The sequence below is a fragment of the Salarias fasciatus genome, chromosome 11 (genome assembly GCF_902148845.1).
Source record: "Salarias fasciatus chromosome 11, fSalaFa1.1, whole genome shotgun sequence".
NCBI lineage: Eukaryota > Metazoa > Chordata > Actinopteri > Blenniiformes > Blenniidae > Salarias > Salarias fasciatus.
Window position 1 is genome coordinate 19,769,897 of NC_043755.1, and position 25,615 is coordinate 19,795,511.

The window sequence follows — 25,615 nt, forward strand, 5'->3', positions numbered from 1 at the left end:
CAACACTGGTAACTATGTCCTTTTCAGTTCTTTACATGATAAATACAGGGCGAGCAATCACACCTTTACTATCGCCGCTGTTTCTGTTCAGCATCTGTTAAACAGCAGTAATGATCGGACCCATTGAAAGTGTCACTTTTTGAAAACATCTCCCAAAGGTGGAACTTTTTGAAACTTTTCGCAAGCGTTTCGTTTGTATCTTCACTTTCACTCAGGCTGTCTGAAGACACGGCTAAAGTCTAATATTGGTGGAAATCAGTTCAGATTTTAACCCGACGTGCTTTTAAAGATCTTTCCATCTGTTGCATGGACTACCTTTGACTTCCCTCCCTCCATTAGGGCTCCTTGCTGATTTTGCTCTGGGATCCAGACGACAAAACAATACTGCGGTAGAGACAAATACTCGGGTGAGAAGTATAAAAAAAAAAGAAGCCCATTAACATTTCTGGGATTCCTTTGCTCTTTTTCTCCCCCTCTAGTTATGCACTTGTGTTACATCTTGGCTGACTTCTCCTTAACTGGATATTATTTTATTTGGCCGGGGGCCAGGTCTCAGGAGCGGCGGCCGGAGCTGTGTAAACATCTGTCACCGGCGGGAGTCTTAACTAATAGGTATCTGTGGACGGGGGTCACGCGTAGTTTAGGTGTTTACCCGCTAATGGCGTCCGGGATGGCACGGACGCGGCGAGCCGAGGAGCGGCGCTGGCTAGCATCCGCGTCCCGCCACCTGGAAAGAAGAGCGCCAGAGTTGAAGGGTTATTCAAGCTCACGTCTCGGCTTTTTTTTTTTTTTTTATTCCTGACAAGAGGAGACATCTTCTGCGGCTGGCTTGTTGGCACCACGGCGCTTTGGAGCGTTGTTGGAACGGCGGCCAAGACACGACCACCGGATCTGCAGGGCGGCGTGTCGGCACACGGCAGGTACAGCCCCCCCCTGCCCGCCGCTCCGGGTAATGATACGTCGGGCGACCCGGTGCCACCCAGGGGTTTTGGATGCGATCCTTTCCCTTTTCACTGCCGCACCTTCATTACAGCCGCTCTTATTATTTTGGCGGCAAAAACGCTTCCACCTCACAGGAGCGCGCGCAGCGCTTGTGCTAAAAGGAAATTAACTTTATTCATTCTGCTTTACGTATGCGCTCTGTTCGGGCGGATCACACTCATCTCTTGTTTTATGGGAGCGTTTATTCCAAGTTTCTCCCGGAGGGCAGCCGTCGGAATGAAACGTGCCCTCCCGAGGGCCGAGCGGGGCGTTCCGGAGCCGGCGCGAGCCGGTTCCTGTTAAAGAGGCCCGCGCCGTGCCAGCCATTCAGGTGCAGCTCGGCGCTGGTGTGAGAACATGAGGCCAGATGGAACCCAGGCACCTGCCGCAGGAAGAGAAGAGGCGGCTGGAAACGTCTAAACAAACAGAAAAACCTCGGATGAACTTCTGCTTAAAGCCTTCTTTGTGTGTGTGTGTGTGTGTGTGTGTGTGTGTGTGTATATATGTGTGTGTCAGCACTTCAGTTGTTAATCATGACAAGTTCACAACACACACACACTGGCTTATGGCAACTTCATTTGAAGGAAAAAAAAAAGAGAAAGATCAAATAATGGTGTTGCCGTTTCCACACTAAGAAGCAGACTTCAGTGAGGCGAGAAAACAGGCAAGGTTGTGGGATTTTCCCGTGAAAGACGTGATGTCGATATTGGATCCAGCCCAGTTTTTTTTTTTTTTTTTTTTTTTCTTGGAGGGGGGAAAGAATGAAGCTTTGATGTTTAGGAGCTTTTTGGGTTTTCAGTGTCTGAAAGTGAGACCAGGTCTCTGCCATGTGTCCCCTGTGGTGCGCTCCACTTTTGACCCTGGTGATCACCTCAGATCTCCCCACCGGCCTCAGCGGGTGAGGAGGAGGCGCAAGGTTGTATCTTGTTAAAAGGTTAATGAGGTAGAACTCAGCAGCAGACGTGGAGATCGGTCTGGAGTGAGAGAGAACGGTGACTTTTGTTTTCCTAACAAAAAACGCATCAAATTCTTGTTTTTCTTTTGAGTTCGGTCTTCATTATATGCAGTTTTCTATACTCTAAATGAGCTCCTTTGCTACCCTGCTACCCTTTTTATTCTTGTTTTATCTTCAGCGCAGGTTGAACTTCACAGTTTTTGAGACACTGACAAAGTTGAATGATCCACATCAGTTATTTTGGACCATAAGTAATCTGATTAAACACCAATCCATTACAATCTCTCAAATTGAAGGAGAAGCTGAGTTTTTCTTTAAAAATTCCACAATCAAACAGGTGACATTAGGACCAGAGTGGAATTATCTTCACAAAACATCATTTGATGTTCTAATCTGCGCTGGTCTGCTTCACTTTTTCTCCGCCCACACATCTTAGACCCTCTTAGATTAGTGTAAACGCCAAGACAAAACCAATCATAACAAAGAAGTCATGGATTGTATGAAAAGGGAGCAATAACCAATAATTATTTAACATAAACCAGGATCAAGAGCACATAAACTACATTATCAGAGACTTTCAGCCACTATAAATCCTCCACGACGGATACAGATGACCCGAAGTGTCCAGCTGTGTTCTTGGTTTTAGAATCGACTAAAGATGACCTCCATCAGGAGCAGCTACAGTGTTAAGAAGCACTTGAATGCATCACAGATAGCAGTTTAGAGAGAGATGAACAGTCCTGAGACTTTTGGGTGATTGTGCAGTTCTCACACTCCGGAGCGTCTCAGTTCTTCTACCAACAGTGTCAGTTCAGGCTAAATATGGACAAAGTCTGCTGGAACCACGGCTCTTTTCTTCAGAGCTGGACGGGACACGAGCACGTTTTGGACGATGCCGCCGCTCTCCAGACCCGTGACCGATGAAACGCACGTGGCGAACGACAAAATCCCTCGCACGCTTTTTGGAAAGGGGAAACACATCCAGTATTTTATGCCAGCAAGGTCACGGTGCTTCGACGACGTTGAATTCAGGAGAAACAACTCCCGACAAAAGAGAGTTTTCATTTTCACTCTCACCAGGTCAGCAAGCCGTCCGGCCTTTTCTATTTCTACCTAAGTGGAAGATTTGCTTTCTTTCCCCGCCGTTGTCATCGGGGGATAAGAGGTAACGGTGTTTTAGAGTTTACAATCTGTTTTTGCGTGACGCCTCCGCGAGAGATGACTATCTTCCCCATCTGGATCTCCAGATATGCTGCGCTTTTTGGCAAGTGGGAAAAACTCCACATCCAACTCCTCCTGATTTTCAGATGTGTGAGCTGGAAGTGGGGATGAGTTTAGTCAAGGTGATGACAATCGGGGCCAGGGCGGGCGGGGAGGGGGGGGGCGGGGATCCGGGTTAGGCTGGGAGAGACTCGGCGGTGCCGCATGGGGAGCAAATATGGCAGGTATGCCATCCTCCTCCTCCTCCTCCTCCTCCTCCTCCTCCGTTTTATGGCAAGACAAAAAAACAAAACAAAACAAAACAAAACCTCACGTCGGATTCCCAGTGAGCAGCACGTGTGTGTGTGTGTGTGTGTGTGTGTGTGTGAGAGAGTGAATGAATTACTAGACTCGCCGCACATTGAGCTACAGGTGTGAAAATTAGGTGTGAGGTTTATGTGTGATAAATTACCAACATGTGGGCTAATCAGAGCCACTCCACCTTTCCTCCTCCGCCCACCCTTTTCCTCTCCGCCGCTTTTTTTTTTTTTTCCTCCTACAACACATTTCTCCCACAGCTTGAGTGAATTTGAGGGAGTGTAAATATTGAAATATTCAAATCTGAAACAGCCGCACTTCTTTTGTGGCTCATTTCTTACCGTGCACCGCTTGTTTTTCATCCACACTTTGTACTACATTTTTATGGGAAACTGTCTGAACCGCGTCTTAATTTATTGACTTTCCCGTCATAATTTTCCGGGACAGCTCCTCATTCTGAAGTCTTATCTGTCTCAGATCATCTATCATCTTAATGCGATTGCACCGTTTTGTTCTTCTCCATATTTGAAAGGCAAACAATATCTTTTGTTTCATTCTAGAGATGCTTGAACACTGGATTTGGGTTCTAGTTTCCTCAAATACTGTATAGCCTTTATTTTGCACCTGTTGGACCATTAATCGGCTCCAAAATTGATATGAAACCATCTTCTAGATTGAAACAAATGAAAGCTATGAAAGTATTTATGATAATCCATATCATTTCGCGACTAAAGGCCAAAGAGTTCTTGGCTAAAATACGCCGGGAGATGTAATTTATTTAGTTCTGTCTTCAGAAATACTGAAAAGTTTCACAGTCCATCGTCTGACAAAATTCCATCCTATATTTTTTTCTGATACGGATCATAGATCACTGAACTGGGGCGTAACATCGCCAATATGGTGGAAACGACTTGGAATTAAGGGCCCATTTCACACGAACCGTTTGTTTTTTTTTTTCCTCTGGAAGAGGAGTGAATGAAAATGATGAAGAAGGAGAATAACTGGGAAGAAACAAGAACCACATGCTCGTCCCGCGCTGCCTTTCCAGAGGGTGATAAAGTCGATCTTCATGAGTCATTGATAAAGCCCCACAGTGCTCGGTGTCGTAAAGTCCCTCCTGCACCTGCTTTCGCCGACCGTGGCGTGTAAAGGGGGCCGTCGCCACCGAGCGAACGAGAGGCAGATGCTGAGTGACGACCTGTGACGCTCGGCAGGAGCTGCCACTTTGACTCTCCTTCAGAGCGCCAGAGCAAACAGAAGACGGCGTTGAGGACGACCTGAAAAGTCTCGAATGTTCCGTGAACACAAGTGGTGCAAATAGCTCTATTCTTGGTTGAAACCACTTTAAAAGCCGTGCCTTAAATATACGTCCACCAAAAATAAAAGCGACCCATGAAAGTATTATCCCTGACAGCTAATTTTTGACGTGTCAAACCACTTTTATGATGGATTTTTTTTTTTCTCACTGGAACTAAAGTGGAACCTGATTAGAGGTTTTCAATGTTTTAGTAATCTTCACACTGGCTGCGGTCAGATATCCAGTTGTTCTCAAGGCTTGGACAAACTGTAAAAGATTTTTACGGGACCACAATCCACAGCGAAGAGGCGATGCTGTCACTTGACCACCACATCAAGGTCCATCCCTCCGTCTTTTTCCCCCTCCGTGGATGCCTGCAGGACTTTCCACTGCAGTCACACGGCTGTTAGAGGGTCACGGGTTTAAGCGTCCGTTGGCGTGGCAGCGCGGTTTAAATGCTCCAGCACACGCTGTGAGATCAGGTTAGCTGGGTCACCTTTTATCACAAAATATTCCAAACAGGAATCGTGAGGCCTCTTCCAGCACCACGGCGTCCAGATGTGGGGTTCGAACCGGGACATCGGTCTTAAGCCCGTAATCCATCATAAAGATATTAATAAGGAAGTCAAGGCTTGGAATGAGTGCAGGGGTGAGGCTGGAGCTGACAGCAGCCGGACAGATGGGCAGAAGGTGTTTTCCAGATGAACCCTGAACCCGGTGGATGTCTCCATCTGACCAGCTGCACAGGCAGAAACAGGGTTTTCTCTCTCTCTTCCACCCGTCGCTTCTCCTAGTATGAGTTTAGATAGAGCTTTGGCAATTTCTTGAAGGTGACCACTTCAAGAAAGTCCTTCCTATTTCAACTGCTATTTGAAACATTTGAATTAATTTTCCTTTTGAACAATTAATGTTATTTAGAAGATGATTAGTTGGAGTAAACTGTACTAATGGATGAGCTTATCAGATCAAACCAGCTCAGAGTGACAGCAGGCCGAGGTCTCCGCTGTGCATCACGTCTGAAAATATCCATTTGAAGTTGAGAAGCGCCATTAGGGCCCCGATTCCACTGCAGTGTTTCAGGTGGAAACGTGTTTTTCCATTTTTTGTTCCAGAAAAGTCCCGAGAAAAACAATGTCTGTTTACATGGAAACAGCAAAAATGCTGAAAACACTGTCATTTTCATGTCGGGCCAGTAGTGGGTGCTGTTGGTTGTTTTTGTAATTTTGCTTCATCTTCATTTGATTAAATAAGGCCCGAGACTCACTATTATGCTTATTTTCAGGCTTATTTTAATATTTTTGAACTCCATGATGATACCAAGTTTTTTTCAAGCACAAGTTTTTAATGGTCTCAGCTGCTTTATATTCATAAACCAGCATTTGGAGGACATGTTTACAGTTTATGCACATATAATGTGAGCATCTAAGAGCATATATCTCATGACAGGAGGTCTGTATTGAACACAGACGGCAGTCGCCTCCTGATGGAAGGCTGTGGTGCAGTTCTCCGTTTAAGTCCCGCCCACTTGGCTGGAGCGTTCCACGGATTTATTGCTACGTTACTTATTTAGCTGTGAAAGTTGTCCCAATATTCTCATTGAGCTTCAAAAAGACGGAAAAAAATAGAAATTTGATGAGCGTATTTCCGAAAATGCTAAAATGTCAATTTATTGCATGAATGACATTTAGTTTATACGAGAGTTCTGCGATGGTGCAAAGCCTCAGGTCGTAGTTTTTGTCACCTGCGTGGCAGCTCGGAGCAACCTGTTGAGTCACACCAAATGAAATTAGCTCAACTCATTTTATTGTGCACTTAAAAAAGTGTTGCTTTGGTTTTTGCCATTTTCCAGTTGCCCCTTTGAAAAGCTGCTGCCTGTTTTACCCATTCGTCGCCCTTTCAAGTGAGGGTTCAGACCCACCAGGCCCGCCTTGTCCGGTGTATCGCTCTTGGCCGAGCGCAGACGTCTGACAGCAAATGTGTTTGCTCAGTCTGTCGGTGCAAAATCATTTTAAGCAGCGGGACTGTCCTAAATCATAAACATGTGCTTACAGTAAGTTCTGTTAAAGTAAACTCCGGCAGAATTTAAAAAGAAAAAAAAAAAAAAAACAAGAGTGTAGATCTTTCAACCTGACTGGTTCCAGCTGGAAAGAAGCTGCAGAGAAGCCCGACATATTTTCTGCTGAATTGGAGGAGAAAGGTGCCTTCAGACCCCCTCTCTTACCCTTTCTGCTTTTTCTCCGCAATATCTTCAAGCTACGTGCCCCTTCCAGGTCCATGACGAATAGAGTCACGGCCGGCTCGAAGCTTTTCTTTTTTCTTTTTTCCACGTACCGGGCTTTCATGAGCCTGAACAACTGTTGAGACGTCAGAGCGGCTGGTGAACTCTGGGTGCGAGGAGCGACACTCGGCGCTTCAGCTCGGCGGTTTGAGCAGATCCAGAAAACGGCTGTTTTGCTTCTTTCGTTGGGCCGGAGGCTGCCGTGCGGCGCTGTCCTGTATCTGCCCTCTCTCTCTCTCTCTCTCTCTCTCTCTCTCTCTCCAAGCTTTCTCTTCTTCCTCTTAAGTGGAGCAGCGGTAAGATTATACTATCATTTAAGGGGAACAAGTGAGGTGGACAATAAACAATAATTGTCTCAGTGCCACGAGGAAAGCGTATAATTCTGTTGGTGAGTGTGATGCTTTCCACATGAGAGCTCCAGTCTTCCTGACCCGCTGCTGCTCCAGGAACTGAGGTTTTCTCTTCACCATACCACATTTATGGAATAATGTAGATCTACTGAATTACTTTTTTGTTGTGTAACTTGATGACACCTACATTTCAGACGGGCCCCGTACTGTAAGAGCCTTTCCCAAACAATGGACAGTGTGGCTGCTGGGTAGTCGCATTCTCAGTCTGCGTTATTAGATTGACATACCAGGGGCCCTCGGAGAACTGTTAGAATAAGAACAGTTGTGTTTTAATATGAGCCCCGCTCTCCTCTGTTTGCTGCGTTTTTGGAATTTGCTGCCACGTTATGATATTGACACAAGTCTGCTGTGTTTCCTCGTCACCTCCACTGTTAATCGCGGTCTTCGCCACCCGATCCTTCCGCTGTTGGTTTTAACTTGTGACAGGCCAAACGAGGGTCCAATCAAAACAACATCCCCAATGGCTCCCCATTGTATAGCTTCATGCCCAACATCGCCGGCTCCTAATTCACTTCTTCAGCATGAAATTTCACAGTGAGTGACAGGATGTCTTCTGTTTGGGGGCGAAAAAATGTCAATAACCCCTTTAAAGTAGTGTTGTAAGGTCAGAAGGATGACAGTGGTGTTTGCTTTGAAAGAAAATAATCCTCCCTGCTTGTTGAAGCCATTCTCTGATTGAAAGGAGCAGCTAAGAGGTGGGAAAGCGCCATGAAACCGACTCGTTAAAGTCTTTTTATGCAGCTGCGGCGGACTACAGAAATGATTCCGTCTGGTTTGAACATAATAATAAAACATTAGAAATCATACCGAGTCTAGTCTGTGTTGTCCATCTCTGTTTTTCTATTTTTGTAAGCATAACCATGAAATTCGTCAAATTTAAAGGCCTGAAAATGATTAGCAAGTATCAGTTTTCGGCGTTTTTTTTTTTTTTTTTCTTTTATCAAAGTCGACCCGCAAAAGGACCCACATCAATGCACCCCGCACGCAAGATTGCCCTCTTGTTCTCAGCATTCGGCTCGGCGCTCTAAAAGAAACACAAAAATTATGTGCAATTTGCCTTGTTAGGGTTTCGGATTGCAGGGAGCTGGAACGGGTCACTGTGAGGGATTTCATGGGTAACGGTAGGTGAGTGGAAAGCAGGAAGCTCGCCGGTCGTGGGTGGAAGCTGGTGTACATGTGGATGGTTTTGGCAGTCTGTCACGCCGGCTTTGGCCTCGTAAAATCCTACCTGAGACACGTCTTGAGTTTCAGCTTGATCTCGCTGCAGCCTGATTATTCCTGAGTTGCGCTCGGAGGAAACCATCCCGGCGAGGTCATGGCGGTGCAGACGAAGCTGCGGCCCTTCAAACATGCTGTCACTCCTCGTCTGGTTACTGTGACGCTTTCAAAGGAAATCAACGAAGGAGGAACATTTCCAGGAATAGTCTTCGTTTTCCTTTGATATGATTTGAGAATTTGTCCATTGCAGTTAATGAACTTTGCTTGTCAGTTGGATTTTACTGCTCGAACAGGCGCATTACTGTCCGTGATCCATCGCGTTCACCCATTCACCAATGACAACAGCTGCCAACCAATGGTGCCATTTCAAGGTCCTCACCCACAGCTGGAACTGGGTCCATTGTCCCCATGGGCACGAAATGGGCATTAAACTGCCAACCTTGGGAAAGGAAGAGGATCTACTCTATGAACTACACCACAGGCACATTGTAGACGCCACAGTTGTGTTGCAGAGCCATAGCTGTCATGAAGCTTTCAAGACAAAGAACTATGGCACAATGTCATTCTTTGATTCCTGTTTTTCACATTTTCCAATGTTATTGATTTTCTGATGGAAAAGTTAATAATTTTATTGTGCAGCTATATAAAGATCGAGCTAGGACTTGGATCTAATGAAGAGCATGAGTCTGTCCAGCGGTAACACAGTTTGCTAATTTCCACCTATAAAGTCCACACCTCTGGTATGGATTAATCCACACCAGGGGTGAAAAGTGACATTTATTTTCATTAGCACAGCTTTGAAATATCATTTAACAGTGAAACACGTTTGTCTCCTTTGCATTCTGACTTCTTTTTAAAAGTTTTATGCAGTCAGAAGACATGTCACGACCACAAGTTAACAGCTCCTCCACACTGTTGATCACTTCTCTAATCTGTGCACATTCATAGTAAAATCATCCAAACCGTCAGGATGAAAAAACAAATTCAGATTTTGCTTGTCTGCTAATCATTTTTAAAGGTGCAACAAAGTTAAATTTTCAAAAATTTGCATTTTCAGTGACTTCGAGCACCGTTGTGCAAACAAATCCTCAAAACGCCACAGAAGTATTGTTTTGTTGTTGTGTAAATGGGACCTTGGAATTTTCCCATAATGCCTCGATACGTTTGCCAACGAGCTAATCAAGCTGCCTCTGCCACCAGCTGAAGCAACATGTTGAAAACGTGGACTGAGAAGGGTTAACAGCGTGTCTTTCTTGTGGGGTTAGCTTCAGCGCTACCAGTAAATACTGAATACACTTTCATCTCATTAAAATACCAGATTCTCCTCTCAAACTTGCAGTTTATGTAGATTTTCCTTCATAAATGCTAATGAATACAGTGTGTTTTTCTGTGTTTGGAGTCACCAGCTGTGGCGACGCACTGCTGAGGAAGAGGATATGTGAAGGATCCTTCATGTGGTTCCTGCAGAGGAGCAGCAGCTCTTTACCAGCCCTCCGTCTTGTAGACATGACACGCTGAGGCTCCTATTAAGTCTCTGGATTAAAAAGCGCTTTTGGAGGTTTTCCTCAGTCGTGTTCAGATGCACTCTGGCTTTTGTAAATCTAATACTCAGAACCCAGAGGGATTTTCGCTCAGCTATCAGAAGTGGGAACTGCGGATTTGTTTTGTTTCACGTAATATGCGCTCTGTGGTTGAAACTGTAAACGACATGAGTTCATCACACGCTTAGAGTGGCACCTCTAATAATTTGCAGTCTGGAAATACATGTATGTCAGGCCTGGTATCCATAATTTCACAACGGCCACTCTCTGTGTGGTTTCGCTGTGTGTCTGGGTCAAATCGGTTTCACCGTGATTGACGGACGAAATGCTAGAAGAGCCGAAGCATGACATGATTTGTGGAGGGGAAAAGGAGGCGTAGGGAGCCATTGAACATGTGTCAAAACACAGAGCGGCGAGATCGACTGGCTTTGAGTGGACCTGCAGTCTGAGACGCAGTATGCAAAACAAAGACCGCATCCATAACTGGGAACACATTCCCCCATGTACTAAACATACAGTTTTATGCTGCTGCCAAATCAGGTTAAGATGCAGCGATATGTAGCCTTCAATTCCTTCTTCTCCATACTTTCTCTGAAAAAAAAAAACACGTCCCATTCATATAAATGAGTGTTTTCTTTAAGAGCGGCGGGGACCTGCTGGCAGTCGGCAGATTGATGTAAAGCGCGTTAGCCGTTCTGCTGGTAGTGTGGGACGTGAGTTGGACAGCGCTGCTCCAGACGCTGTGAATTGTGGCCTCTTTCCTGACATACCTGTGGCCTGAACCTCCAAACCTTTCCACAGACACACAAGCTAATCTCCCAAGATCAGCACCAGAAAGAGTCTCTCTCCACCGTACACAGCCTCCCTTTTTCTCTTCTTTTCCCCCCATTTGGTCGTAATTCCAGGATGTGGGATGTGCTGCGTTCAACGGCGTGCGGTTATATTATCCTCAATCAGCACACACAGCGAGATTAGCAACCGGGAAAACAAATGTTTGACAACAAAGACTGAGCGGGATCTTCGAGCCACGCTCTTAAAGAGCCTTTTCAGTGACTGTAATTTGCCTGCTGATTGACCGGGCGGCGATCTAAGACGACCACAGGCCTCGATCGTGTTTTTCTTGCCTTCTTGTTAGGATCCTGTCGTTAGCACGCCGTTAATAGTTACAGAGCCGAGGCTGCTCAAAGTGGGCTGAGGAAATACGCTTCCCAGCCTCGCAGTTCCTCGCTTTTGCCAAGTTGGCTTTCTCTTTCTGTCAGTGTTGCGTTCAGGTTTGGCGTGGGCGGCAGGAGTAAATTTGACCAAGTTAATGTGAATGTCAGTTTGCTGTAAACACAGCCAGACTGTGTATTCTACAGAAATATATGGTCGAGTATTGAGGTTTGGTTTAATGTTGCAGTTTAGTTTTACAGAATGGAAGGATTGACAGAATGAAATCCGAGATATATGTGAGAAAAAAAGGACTGTGGTGTTACCTGATGGGAAGTAGACAAACTTATATTACAGCTGCAACAACTTTTCCTTTAAAATAAAGCTGACTTTTACTGTGTTTTTAGGTCTGTTTTTAACGTAGGGACTTTTATTCGCAGCCACATAAAAACATAAAATAGTGACAGCTTATCAAGATTTTAATACGCGCTTGCTATTTTACTTCTTTCTCTGCAGCACGGAATAAACTATAACTCACCATCAGGAAAATACTGTACCTTAGAGAGGTTTGTGTGAACTTTAAAGGCAGATAAAGCATCTTTGTGTTCATGGAAAGTTATGATTAGAGCTAATAGATCTGTGTGAGGTAGGAGAAGCTGGGACAAAAATACAAGAAAGTTGCTCATAGTCGGAGCTTATAGCACTTTTTTCATGTGTTAATTAATACCTGGTGAAAACACATGCACAGGGAGATCATGCAAACTCTGCACAGAAATCCCCCCAAACCAGAAACAAACTGCGGACATTCTCGCTGAATGAGTTCACGTCTCGTTTTACATAAACTGAGAATTTGTTAGATTTGGGTTAGTGGTCAGTGTTGTTGCCCAGAGCCATTTTTTTATTATTTCCAGTATGTTAAGCAGCACCTGTGTCCACCAAGCAGAACCAGTTTACTCTGATGAATCGCTCTGTATTGAACCGAAGGTCAACCTGCATTGTCCAACTGAAACAAGAGATAATAACACCCCGGATTGACAGTTCAACACAGGATACAATTTTCCGTCTGACGACTGGAAGAGCCAAAACTAGTTATAATTTGGGGTTTTTCATTCCTTCTCCATATCTTACCGAGTAAGCACCGACTGGAGATCAACCATCACCAGCCCGCGTGATGAATAGGCCTGGAGCGCCCGACCCGGCGCAGCCCTGATCGATGGGGTGTTGCTCTGAACCTCATCCCTAAAGACCAACAGAGACACATTCTGATTAGCACTTAATCTTACTTCCATCCACGCCGGCTGCAGGAGAATGAGTGCAGTTTGGCAGAGGCGACGCACCTCTCCGGCAACCGTCTCCCAGCGCTCCAACAAAAGAAAATGAAAAAGATGAATCCAAGGCAGCCACTGACATCCGCTGACTGATTTTCACATGATTACAAACCGATGCTTGCACTGGGCCCACTTAGCGCTCGCTTTTGTCTGGGTGAATCTGTTCGGAGAAATCTAATATGCGGATGTATGGCCAGTGCTCTGCTCTGTCTCTCAGGCTTCGTCCAGCTTGCCGCGCAGTGTTTTATTCAGCGTTGTGGTAGGTCGTTCGGTACGAGCGCCGCTGTTACCCGGTCCCTGCTTATGATATTTAAGACTTGGCTAAGATCAACTGAAGTGTCTCTCGTTTGGATTCGCCCAAGGACATTTTCCTGTAAACGGGACGCTAAGGAGTTTACATTGAAAGTCACTTATTGTGGAACGGACTGTCTTTTTACTGGCTCCTTTGTTTTCTTCAGGCAACTGGAGCCGAGGCCAGAGTGGCTGTGGTTTTTGGGGGCTTTCGTCGGCTGTCTCAACACAGTCGTTTAGGAGGCCGGCTCCCACCAGAATTAATGCAATATTCACATTCATAACCAATCAGTGCCTGAATGTTGTGATGGGAACCAGGAATCGCATGAATGACAAATTGTCGAATTGAACATATTTAGTATGAATTAAAGAATATCCTACTGATATATCTATTAAGGCTGTTTTGGCTTTTTTCTCTTGTACTTGGGTTGTGTTCTACCAGTCAGGCCTCCCGCAGTGGAGTTTTTAGCTTTGTCCTTGTCATCGGGTGAATCCGGGGGCATCCGCAGAAGACGAATGGAGCACCGATCAGAGGGAAATTCTCTGGTTCCCGTACAGAATAAACAGCCGTCTGAGCCACCGTGTAGACGCGTCTTCCAACGCTGCTGTAGCAGAAGCTGACAGCTGCGCCAGCCCCGGATTTAAACAATGCTACATTCATGAGGAGGCATTGACAATAATCATCCATTCCAGTGATTAATAGGGTCTCGTGTCCTCACAGCATTTCGTCTGGCGGAGCGGAAAACTCCAGGACTGCCTTTCAGAAAAAAAAAAAAAAAAAAAAAAACCCCGGCCTTACCAGGAGTACTTTCTCAGACAGCCATTAATATTAACAGCTACATACCTGAACAAATGGTCAACTCCTTGTCGAACAACCAGCTTACAACGCGTTGGGTTATATAAGCAAAAAACCTGCCAGCAGCAACGTTTGATGGTTGGCTGAGAGTCAATAATAGGTAATGAATGCTGTTGTTGTTTTTGTTTTTGTTAATTCCTTTGGAGTGGCTTTATGCTCACTCTTGTCAGTGAAAAAGTGTTTTTTAAAGATCCTGGGCAACAGCAATGACTTCGTCAAGATCCTCTTAGAGGAAACTTTAAGAAAACCACTACCCTGTTTTCTCACTTAGGACCTGATTGATTGTGCTTTTGGTTTGATTGCATCTTGCAAGTGATCAACTAAGAATAACAGCAGTGGCACAAGCAAGAGCATTCAAATGAAGGGTTTTTTTTGTGCTTTAATCCTGTTAATCCTTAATGATCTGTTAGAAACTGTTGTTTCCCTGGACTTATTAGAAACAAGCGCAGAGTTAAATTTGATTTCAATGTGATGGTGAGAAAGTTATCAAACATCATGCTGCAGTCAGTAAATCTGGATTTGGAAAAACATCCACAACAAAAAAAGACAAGAAATATGAGAGGTGTTCTGTCAGAGCTGTGGAAAAAAAGAAAAACTATAGCAAATTTTCATAAGCCGAAACCTTTCACCGATCACACCCATAAAAAGATATCAAACCTTACACTTTTCCTCCAGCGCGAACAAATTCACTCTCATCGAAATAAGCGTCACCAAACACAGCACTCACTGAACTTTTTAACAACACGTTCATCAGGAGGTCACATGGATGAAAGTGATTTGAAATGCAGATTGTAAAAAAACCGCAGTGAAACTGGCTGAAGTCCTTCATCCAGCCTCACTGGCAGATCCGCACTGACACATTTATGTGTTTCCTTCGTCTGACTAATCACCCTTTCCTCTGCTCTGTGTTTGTCCTGCAGCGAGCTATGGAGCGTACCCCATCTGTAAAGGCTGCTCGGTGTGCTCCAGAGATAACGGCTGCGTAAACTGCCAGCCCAAACTCTTCCTGTTCCTGCGGAGGGAGCGGATGAGGCAGTACGGCGAGTGTCTCCACGACTGTCCGGCCGGATACTACGGCATGCGCAGCCCCGATCTCAACATGTGCTCCAGTGAGTCCTCCCCCCCCCCAACCCCACCTTTACTGGCCAAAACTCCCCCACCACCACCACCACCACCACCACGTCTTTCTTTCTATTTTTTTTTTTTTTCCCCAGACACACTTCCCATTTTCCCACAGCACATGATTTATCGTCAGTTATCCAGAGGAGACACACATACCTCGCGATTTTGAACGGCTCATCTGTTCACACAGGTGGATGTGAGCAGTGAGGCCTCGTCTTTGCGGCGTCCTCCCTCGGGATTTAACGATGAACCCCGGGCCGTAGGATGTGCGCTGGTTTTCATTTCTCTTTAACGCTCCCTTTTTACACCTGCATTACTAAACATCCTGTGGTCAGGAGGACGTCTGAAGGCATGAAATCCAGGTGCAAATGCGACCAAGATGCGCCGGCGGCGCGGCCAAACCGCTCCGACATCACATTAGGGGCAGTTTACAAAAAAAAAAGGAAAAAGGCCTTTTGGAGATGTCATTCAATATCGGCTACAAAGATGATTACATACTGGAGACAGTCGACTGTCTGCAGGGGCCGTGTGGATTGAGACTTTCACCAGACAGTGTAATTTCTTGGCAGCTGAAGCCATTTTTTTTTTTTTTTTTTTTTGCCTTTGAACGGAGAGCCAGCTCCAGCTGAAGTGTCCAGATCTTCCAGTGAGAACTGCATGTTGATAGAACTTTGATTAGGAGGAGTTCGACATGTAAAGCAGCTTCAGCTCTTTAAGATAATCGTCGCTGAATTCAAGAGGAAGGGATCAATGATGCAAATGTCACTTCAGCGTTACTCATATTTCTTCTACAGATCTTCAAACTCAAGGCGACCTTTGGGTCTGGAACACGTTTAGGGATACTTTAATCAATGACAGCGATAGATAATGATATACTTGTGATTCTCATTAAAAAAGAATCACATTTAAATCTAATTACTGAAATGTTTCCTCCTTTTCCTTCCCGTGTAGCGCCCTGATCGCCTCACCTTATTTCAACATGGAATATTCGAATGCAGGTTTTTATGGGTTTACATGGAGCCTGGGGTGTTGGCTGAGTGTTTCATATGAAAACAGAGAGGAACTTGAACCCGCTGGTTTCCCCGAGCCAAGCTCCTGACAGACGCACTAAAGTGAAGCCCCAGAGGAGGGTGTCCGGACCCAACCGTACGAACACACACCGACCGCAAGAACAGAGAAGGACCTACATACTGTTCGCCCAATCACTGCCGACCTCGACGCAAATCCTCCCCCCGACTCTTTCTGATGATGTAGCATATATAAGCTACAGCAGTGTTGTTGTTTTTATAAAAACAAAACCTCAGCACTCGACCATCAGGCAGAATAATGTCTGAGTAGGGCCCATGTTTGACTGGATTTTTCATCACAGATCACTGATTATCAGATTTCATTTGGACAATGCAGCGTTTTACAAGCTCCTGAAAGTTAGTACTGGATGACTGTTATTGTTTTGTCTTCACCAAGGAGTGGAGTTGTTTCACTGATTCCCTAAAACAAAAGTAAGTTATTGCTTAAAAAAACAAAATAACTTGTATTACTTTAAATTGTCCCGTTGATTGATTCTCTCCTAATAATGTCTATAAAGATGTGTTATTATTACATTCTTACTCGATGGGAGTCAGCCGGGTGACTGATTGGTGGAGGAAGATGCTCTTTACTAATTCGTAAATAATAATCCGTACTGCTTGTACGTCTGAGGAAGTGAGGCTGCCACATGATGTTATTACTACTGAAAGTCAGACATCTTTCACACTGTTCTCAGGAGGACTGTGTTGCTTCTGTTTAGAAAAGGATTAGCCGGTCATTAATCCAGGAGTTTATTGAAAATATGAGTGCCATTAATAGCTTGCGCTATTTTATAACGCTCAGTTATATTTTTTGAATAAGCATTACATTATGCATCACACTACTTTGCAGTATGACTAAGATGCAATTGAAGGCCTTAATGTATTTATGGATTATTACACAAATTAGCATGCTAATACTGTGGCTGCATTCAACAATTAGTCCAATAGACATAGTACGTTTACATGCAGCCAATAACCCTTTTCAAACTCAAATGTTGGCAATAACCCAATAGCGCGTGGCCATGTAAACACCCGGCAAAACCCAGAAAAGCTCATTTTCGAGATTTGTAAAACCCGATAAAGACTGCTGGGTTACTCCTTTTCAAACTCGAAAGTGCCGCCGTGTAAACAGATAACGGGTTAAGGGACATTGTTTTTGGTTCTGCACATGCTCCCATTCGCAATGAATCATGGTCTTTTGAGTCCAGCAACGAGTAGGCGTAAAACTCACCACACTTTTGTCCGTGTGAGGCTTCCGCAACGCACGATACGAACTGTTATTCTGAGCGCGCACATCGCACATGCTTCCTTCTGAAAGTCGGCGATTTGTATGGCCTGCAGAAAAATCATGTACAACAGAACAACCGTTCTATCTACAGAATGGAGTCACCGCAGCACTGTCTGCCTCTGCAGTCCAGTGGAGGAGGTTGCCAGATCTGTCCGTCTAGCCCGTAAAAAAATCTGATACTCGTAGAAAGCAGCCCAAACCTCCATCTCAGTTGAAAATGCACGTTAAAACCGTATTTGTATGATAAAAAAAAAGCACGTCATAAACACATAATCATTTAATCAACCCATCCAACGTGTTCAGAAAAGAAGCTTACTTTGGCAGAAACCCCACCCAATCTGGCAACACAAAGCTGCTCCGGTCAGAGCTGTTTTATTTTGAAAACACCATGGCGTGCGCCATGGTTTGGAAAGGGATATCCCGATTGAATGCGCTGACTTGTGAACGGGGTAACTCTGTCTGTTAAAGCATGTAAACGGGGTTTTCCTAATATTTCAGAAACCCAGATATTGACCTGAACCCGAATTTTAGCTGCATGTAAACGTAGTCATACATAGTCAGTAGTCAGCAGTAGTCTTTAAATAGATTACTAAGACCTGTAGAACCAGAAAATGGCAAAAAAATCTACCACAATCCACCAGTCAGATGTGAGGCGCATGTTTTTCTGTGTGCTACAGGCTACAAACGTATGCCGAATGTTCTTTGTCCACCTTCAGAGAAAACCTTGACAGGATAATTTACTAACATGCTTCCTCCAGTGCATGTTCAAGAAAATGACACTGTGAATCACACAGAAAGGATCAACTCAGATTTTAAACCCTGTTTTCATGACATTGATCTGCTGTAAGTGGAAGCGTTTCTGCAACCATTTGCTTACGATTGAACGGAGCACTGAGCCCCTCAAGAATAAGAAGTCATAAAAAGTTATTTAACATGTCATACTGTTTCACAAAGTAAATCTTAATTTCATTAAAAAAAAAAAAAAGACAAAAGAAAAGGGCAATCTGGGAAATGGTCCATCACCAAGTCAAAACATGGGTTGGGTATCTTAGTCATTACTGAAATAAATGTGAAAATATTTTTGCTTTGAATATTATATGGTAAACACTGACGATCAATGAAGTAACTTCTTTATACACAAATTGAGACGATTACATTAAATATGAATGACGGCTTTGTTGTTTCATTTGACAGACTGCCACTGTCAGTCAGCACCGGATGATTCACTGTTAGCAAACAAGCACCATTTAAAATGCTATTTGTCATGCTGAGGTTATTGCAGCGTTTCGCTGGTACTCAGGGTCATGAGATCATGGACGTTTTGTAGAAAACGTCTTATCTGCTGATGTTTCAAACGTCGAAACTCTCTGAGCACACTGCTGGTATCGATTGGATACATCAAAACAAAACACACTCGCTAGCCGCATGCTCATATACACCCACACATGCTCCTTCATCAAATCTTCCCACATTAGAGGCAAAGTTTTAAAGCCTCCTCAGTCATTTCTCCCTATTTTCATAACTCTGACAAAATTGAAGGAGAAAGATGTCTTGTTTTCTGGTAGAAAGACTTTTTTTTTCCAACTTCAGCCCTTGCTAGCATAACCGCTGCATCCCCAAAGTGGCTGAGCTTTGACTTTAACCGGTCCTGATATGTGGCCAGTTAATCTGAATGGCTCTCCATACAAAGTTCTCATAGAACAACATCTCGTATTGTCACGTACCATCACGTCTCAGAGCGGGACCCGCTTTGATCTGATGGCGGCTTCACTCAGGGCTTTCTAATCCAGTTTCCTGTTTGACCCTCACTCTCAGCTGTGCTCCGTGTGCCATTTTCACTAAACAGTTCACATCCAGCCTCGGTGAATGGGAATTTTATTGGGTTGGAAAGTTAATATTTGTGAGCCGATACGGGCGACTGGTTAGCAAGGGTGCGGTGGATGGCGAGGGGTTCGCCACTGCTGTGGTCAGGGGGCTGGGGAATGTGGCATTATGTCTCTGTTATCATGAGCTTTTTAAACAGCCTCTGAAATCACTTAGGGAGCAGCTGCTTATTATTACACCAGAGTTTGTCTCTGTGATCTTATCTCATTCAAGATTTTTTTTTTTTTTTTTTGTGGGACTGCCTGGGTAAAGGAAAACAAGAGCTAGACAAGCGAGAGACTTGTATACTTGGCCACTCGCTCGCTGAAACCTCGCTCCTTGTTTTCCTATAAGCGCCCTGGACAGTTCTCAAGCGTGACACAAAGAAGTGCGGCCGTCGAAAGGGAGCGAGTCCAGCTTCTGCTGTGTGGGCTGACGATGTGATGCAACGTGAAGCAAGGGAAGCCACACACATGATTAAAGCTGGACTGATAAAAGAGTACTAGTCCAGTCTACGCTGCTTTTTGTTCTACAATGTTTAAGAGGTAGGAAGATGTTAAAGCTTGAGAATTCCCACTTAGATTTGTGTTCTGATGGCTGTTGGTTGAAGATCTAGTCTCATTTCAGTGGCTTATCGGGAGCTACTGTTCAATATTAACGGACCACACTTTTCACAGGATAGAATTCTTGAAACATAAGTTTTTGTTTCACTCAGATGCATCTTTCTTGAGACCTGTTTTGTTTCGGGAAAGTTCTCTCTATAATTTTAATACCACACTAAAGTCTGAGAACAGCAACTATGAAACAGTGCATGAAAATCCTGTTTATCTCCACAGCTGGATTAGTGTTTTCAGTAATGCACACATAGTCACCGGTATATCATGGGAACTTGTTTCTCTGGACTGTGCTGTTTCTACCTTCATTCTTGTTTGATGAAATCAATCCAAATAAATGAAATGATGTTATGTCCTTTATGTTGTGGGATGGTAACACATTTGTTCTGCAGTCAAATTCCAAATTAACTATTTTTGAAAACGGAGCTAGTGTTGGCTTTGAAGTGTTTTTTTTAAGGTGGGATTTTACTTTTCACTTTTTTAGATGAGAGCTGAAGAAGTTAAAAATATGGACAATATATACTATTCAAGCTAATTTCTCTTAAATCAAACGTGATGAAACATTTGTATTAAAATCAAGTCTAAAAGACTTTTTAAACTTTTGAGTTTATACAGTGTTTCCTCTACACACGTATGGTTTCATAATAAAAACAAACACCTACTAGTGGCTCTACATGAAAACTATATTGTTTTCATTGTGTCACCATTTCTGTCTAAACGTCAGTATTGAAACTTTGCTGTGTAACAGCGAAACCTTCCTGAAACGAAAACACAAAAACGATGTGCTTTCATTTGAAACGTTGTCGCCTTAACTGAAATAGCTGGAGTTCCAAAATCTGGTATCTTAAATAATTAGCTTCAGGTCAGACTTTGACTATCCAGCAATCATGGACTATAAACAAAAATGCATGAGCTTCCCGGTCATTGCGGACGTACGGACACCGTGGTCAGCCTCAGACACAATGGAAACTGCACAGAACAGCAGAACTGAACTGTACGTCCATTTACAGCTGCCCTTCAGCAGCATTCCGAAGAGGCTCGAGACATGTCAGCCACAGCGCTAAATGCCAGCATTGAGATGTAGGTGGTTCATTAGTGATGCCTTCTTGTTGCATAATACCTTTCTGGATGACCATATATTATGTTTTCAGACCTCTGCTTTGCTGGAACTCCTTTCAGCAGCTAATGGATGGGTTGATAGGAGCCATAAACTATATGCAGTCAGTCCAGTGCTATCCACAGGGGTTCTTATCAGCTGCCCAGAAGAGGCCCCACACCAGTATCTCTGAGTGTCAGCCCGCCGCTCCACCAGCAAGATTTGTAGCAATGGTCACACAGTGTGCTGCTTTATGTACAGCCAAATCTGCATGAATGCGGCGCGGTCATGCTCTCGTCTAAGTCACATTTCATAATACTTTGGTTTTTAACATACAGTACATTCCCAAGCCAAAGCATATTCTGTCACTTTGTATCACAAATGAGCTCCCTGGCTGAAAGAATTATGGGCTGAAAGGCGACCATCAGAGCTGTCTTCTGTAAGAGAGCAAGTGTTGAGAGGGTCAGCACGAGAGCAAGGCTGCATTCAAGACATCCTCCCTCGGGGTGTTTTGCAGACCCCCCACTGCTAGACATTCATACATACACTCTTGCCACCAACCGTGTAGCCTCAGCCCACTGCAGTGCCTTTACAACCACAGCTGTGTTCACTGCCAGCCAACAAGCCGTCTGATCAGGGCCTGAGATTGCCAATATCCTGAAAGCAGGTTTTAAATATCATAACTCATTCCTATGCCAGCCCACTGTGCCCCAGAGACTCTGTCTGCCCAATATTTATTTCCTTGAAACTGTTACCAAATCCCATTGTTTCTTTGTCACATCTGATTAAGGCTCAACGCATGGGTTCATTGTTTGTATCTTTAACCAAATATGTTTTTTTTTCTTTGAAAGTCCATCACCGGATACTTTTTTGGATTGAAGGTGGATAAGAACCTTGCAGCTCTGACCTCAACCAAAAGGGTACCAGAGGCATGTAAAGGAGCTAAGACGGATTTTGCAACCCACACTTGGTGGCACTGGCTGCTCTCAAACTCCCCCTTTCTCACTGTAATCCTGAGCTGCTTGGTATTTCCACTGCACAGCCTAAGTAACAAATAGACCAGTTGCTTTTGGCCTTTTAAACTTCACCAAGGGAACTTTAAACATCACAGATTTACAAAACCACATTTTCATATTTGCCAGACAATACAATGGACCCACCAAAACCAAGAACTGCTCCCAATACTTTGCAGCCAGATGCAGAGTTAACTTTGGGGTTTTTTTTTCTCCTGAAATACTGTAATCATGGATACTATAGTTTAAGTGAAAGAGCTGTCTGTGCAGGGCCACTGCCTGAAGCTTCAGCTGTGTGTATACCGGAGCCCGCTGAGCAGAATACAATAACCGATCCTATAGTATCACACGCTGTGTTTCCTGGAGTGAAGAAGCCAGGACAGCCACTGCGTCATCTGTCATCCCCTGCCACTCCCTGGTGGGATGCTGACTGACAGGAACACCACCTCCACTTCACCTCGCTCCATGCCAGCGCGTGGAAGAGCACCCATGTGGAAAAAACAGTATGGAGAGAGACAGAGGAGAACATGGCAGCTGTTGCGGCCGTCACCATGAACTCCTGCCATCCGCAACCCCCGAACGACATGGCTGGGTAGCAGCGAGCAAGCCAGAGCCTCCATGTCAGCCAAACTTGGGGCCTCGAGAGTAGGTCAGAGCTGTTCGACTAAGCTTGGAGGCAAATAATGGAAAAATGGGGCTTATTTTCCCCCGAGCACTGCCAGGCTTTTTTACGACATGGACACTCCTGCTGCGCTGCGGACGAGGCTCTGCTGGTAGGCTGATGAGTTGTCGATGAACTCCTTGCCCGATAGCATTCAAGACTCAGAATAAGAAAAATTAATTAGCCCCACCAATAGTCACACTAATGAAGTTTGTCACTGCACATCAGAGCCTGTGAAGGACCAGCACCAGCAATTGACATGAGGCTTTGAGTGTCCCTGATAAAATCAGAGGCTTCCCCATCCAGACCACAGCTGAGGGGCCGGCTCCTGCCAAGCATGTGCTATTAGATCACAAGTGACACTGGGTGACTCATCTCTTCACTTCAAATGCACTTGACACGCAAACCGCATAAAGTTTAAGTGCAAAATAACCACCACCCCCCAAAATATGTAATAGCGATATGGTCACTGGTGACATCTTTTTAAACCCACTTTTCTCACTGGTTTTGCAGTTCCTCTCAGCGCCGAATGCCTTTCCCCCTGTTGTGTTCATACTATAACTCATGGTCGGAGCCAGGCCGGGAGATAATGATGATAATACGTTTAAGTCCCAGGAACACCGGGTCTTCAATGGGATCTGATGACCTCATTATTCCTCATTAGTCTCCCTGAGGCACCTACAAGAAGACTTTAAAGGTGGTCCAGAGGTTAATCCCGGAGGGAGAATGAACCCGCTCCCCTGTATCTGTCTCTGGGACTGCTGGACTGTTGACTTGGCCAGCGGTCAATGCAGAAGCTCCTTCAGTGTCACAGATAGCCCACGCTGTCCCAGATAGCCTCTTGGCTGATAGCTGCACTGAGTGTACGAATGTCTGTCGGTGTAATCCCTTCCTACCTACCCCAGCTCTCTGATGACCTATGACCCTTGCCTCCCCACATTCTGTAACTCCTATGGAGCCACATTTATTGCTCATTCACCTCATCCATCTCTTAGGACGACATTATTGCTTATCTTCTATTTGGAAAACAAGACTTTCTGCCATTTTTGTCATGGCCTATGTCCACTTCTGAAACTGAAACCAAGACTGATGTTTTCATCAGGAAACTTGTGAAGCGCTACTGGTGCTGCAGGGACATCATTGTCCGGCACATCTGTGTTGCTCATATTTACTGTCAATAACCAAGAATTGCACAACAGTTTCAGTGCTGGAGAGTATCTGCCAGATGTTCTTGGTTCTCGTCTCTCTTGATTTTTTTTTTTTTTTATTGTTTGTTTGAGAGCTGAAATTCTCTCAGGTGACGACAGGCCTGGGAAGTGCACAGGGTAAAAGACAGCTTTGTGCGTTCACATTAGTTTTGTGATTTATTTGCTTGCTCCCGGCATTTGGCTCGTTTTGTTTCAAAATCAAGCTGTGCTGATTGTATTTTCATGCTGTCAGAACCGGAAGAGACTCAAATAAGTGGAAAAGCAGTATAAAATTAATTTATACCATGCATCAAAATCTTTGCAGAGTGTGTAAAAGACAAATCTAGACCTTGCGTAGACAAAGTCATAAAATGAAATTATTAAACTGATTCCAGATACATTTTGAAATCATGGGAAATAACGAAGGAGATTAAAAATATATAATTGCCCCTTTTTTGTGGAGGGGCTCTATCTCAAATCATATCTGTGCATGCTTGTGCATACGTGTGTGTGTGTATGCATGTGTTTGTGTGTGCGTGTGGCTTGTTTAGACTGGTTGGGGAAGCGTGAGACCAGAGTGAGTGGGCAGAGGCCATACTTTAGGGTTCAAAGTGAAGCGGGGAGGGACCCCCTTGTTTTGAAGGAATGTCGAGGAGGAGGCCTGATGGTTAGCTGGAGATGGTGTAATTAAGGGGTGTGATTGTGAGAACCTTCCCTTCCCCGGGCCCTGCAAGGGTCACAGATAAAACAGCAGCCCTTGGCCTCCGTTTTCTCACATGTGGAAATCGCAGCGACGCAGAGGGGAAAGCGTGCCACACAAATGCTTTCCACAAGTGCAAGACGCAACCAGGGGGAGGGATGCTGCCCTACCTGGGATGGAGGCTCAGGGTCATAGGTGGCGGGTCACCGGTGGTAGGGTTAGGGTTCAACTTATTGAACTGCAGGGCCACAGAGAGTTCCAGAGGAGCGGCAGAAATGAGACAGCTTTGGGAGTCTCCTTTTAATCGTGTGGGGCTGAGCGTCGCCCCGTCGGTGTGCTTGTTGTAATTTTGCCTTTCCTGATGTGCTATTTGCAGCGAGCTTGATGACACATTGCCATGCCTTTCTTTTTTGCAAAGCGCCATGTTCTGTGTCAAGTAGAGCAGTGGGGTGTGCCGTGGGAGGATAAGTGCACCGTTTTGTGTGTGTGTGTGTGTGTGTGTGTGTGTGTGTGTGTGTGTGTGTGTGTGTGTGTGTGTGTGTGTGTGTGTGTGTGTGTGTGTGCGTGCTGACAAAAGCATTTGGCATATTATCTGGCGTGGCGGCGCTAAATGTCGTCGTCACTCTCCTGTCTTCCCCCTCGCCAACCCGCTCCCCCCCCCCCCCTTGATATCTTAGCCAAGACCTTCAGGTTCCACGCAGCTGGCCAAGCTTTGTGATCATGAGCCATCATTCACACTTTAATGAAAACCTGACTCCCCAATAATCTTCACTTACGGAAACAGACACCGTTCGGAGCGCTGCGGAGTGATATGACGGCATATTAAGGACACTATTAAGTGCTCCAGTGGGATGTTTTCTTCCTGTTGCAGCGCAGCGCTTAGTTGAAAACATGTGAGCGTGTGTTTGCATCCAGACCTCTGGATGTCGGTTCAGTCTGTTGAAAGAGGTCAGGGGAGAATAATTCCCCACCATGTCTGCTGTGTTGATTTTCTCACTCAGAACACGAGAATGATGAAAGGGAAAACTTCTGTCAGAAAAAACAACTTTTCTCAGATGCACTGGAGTCCCAAAGAGAAACGATTCGCAGAGCATCATCAAGTCTTTTTTTTTTCCTTTTTTTCTTTTTTTTGTGGAAGACACAGCGTAATCCTTTCAAGAACCCCATCCCCGAACTCCTTAG

The 25,615-nt window shown here is 44.8% G+C and overlaps 1 protein-coding gene across 1 annotated transcript in view; it reads left to right on the plus strand.

Annotated features, from left to right (window-relative positions):
• Window positions 1–25,615, plus strand: part of rspo2 (R-spondin 2) — a 61,053-nt gene that overhangs the window by 9,752 nt on the left and 25,686 nt on the right. The window contains exon 3 of the mRNA XM_030103650.1: window positions 14,743–14,931. Coding sequence (XP_029959510.1) covers window positions 14,743–14,931 — 189 coding nt within the window. The remainder of the gene's footprint in view (window positions 1–14,742; window positions 14,932–25,615) is intronic.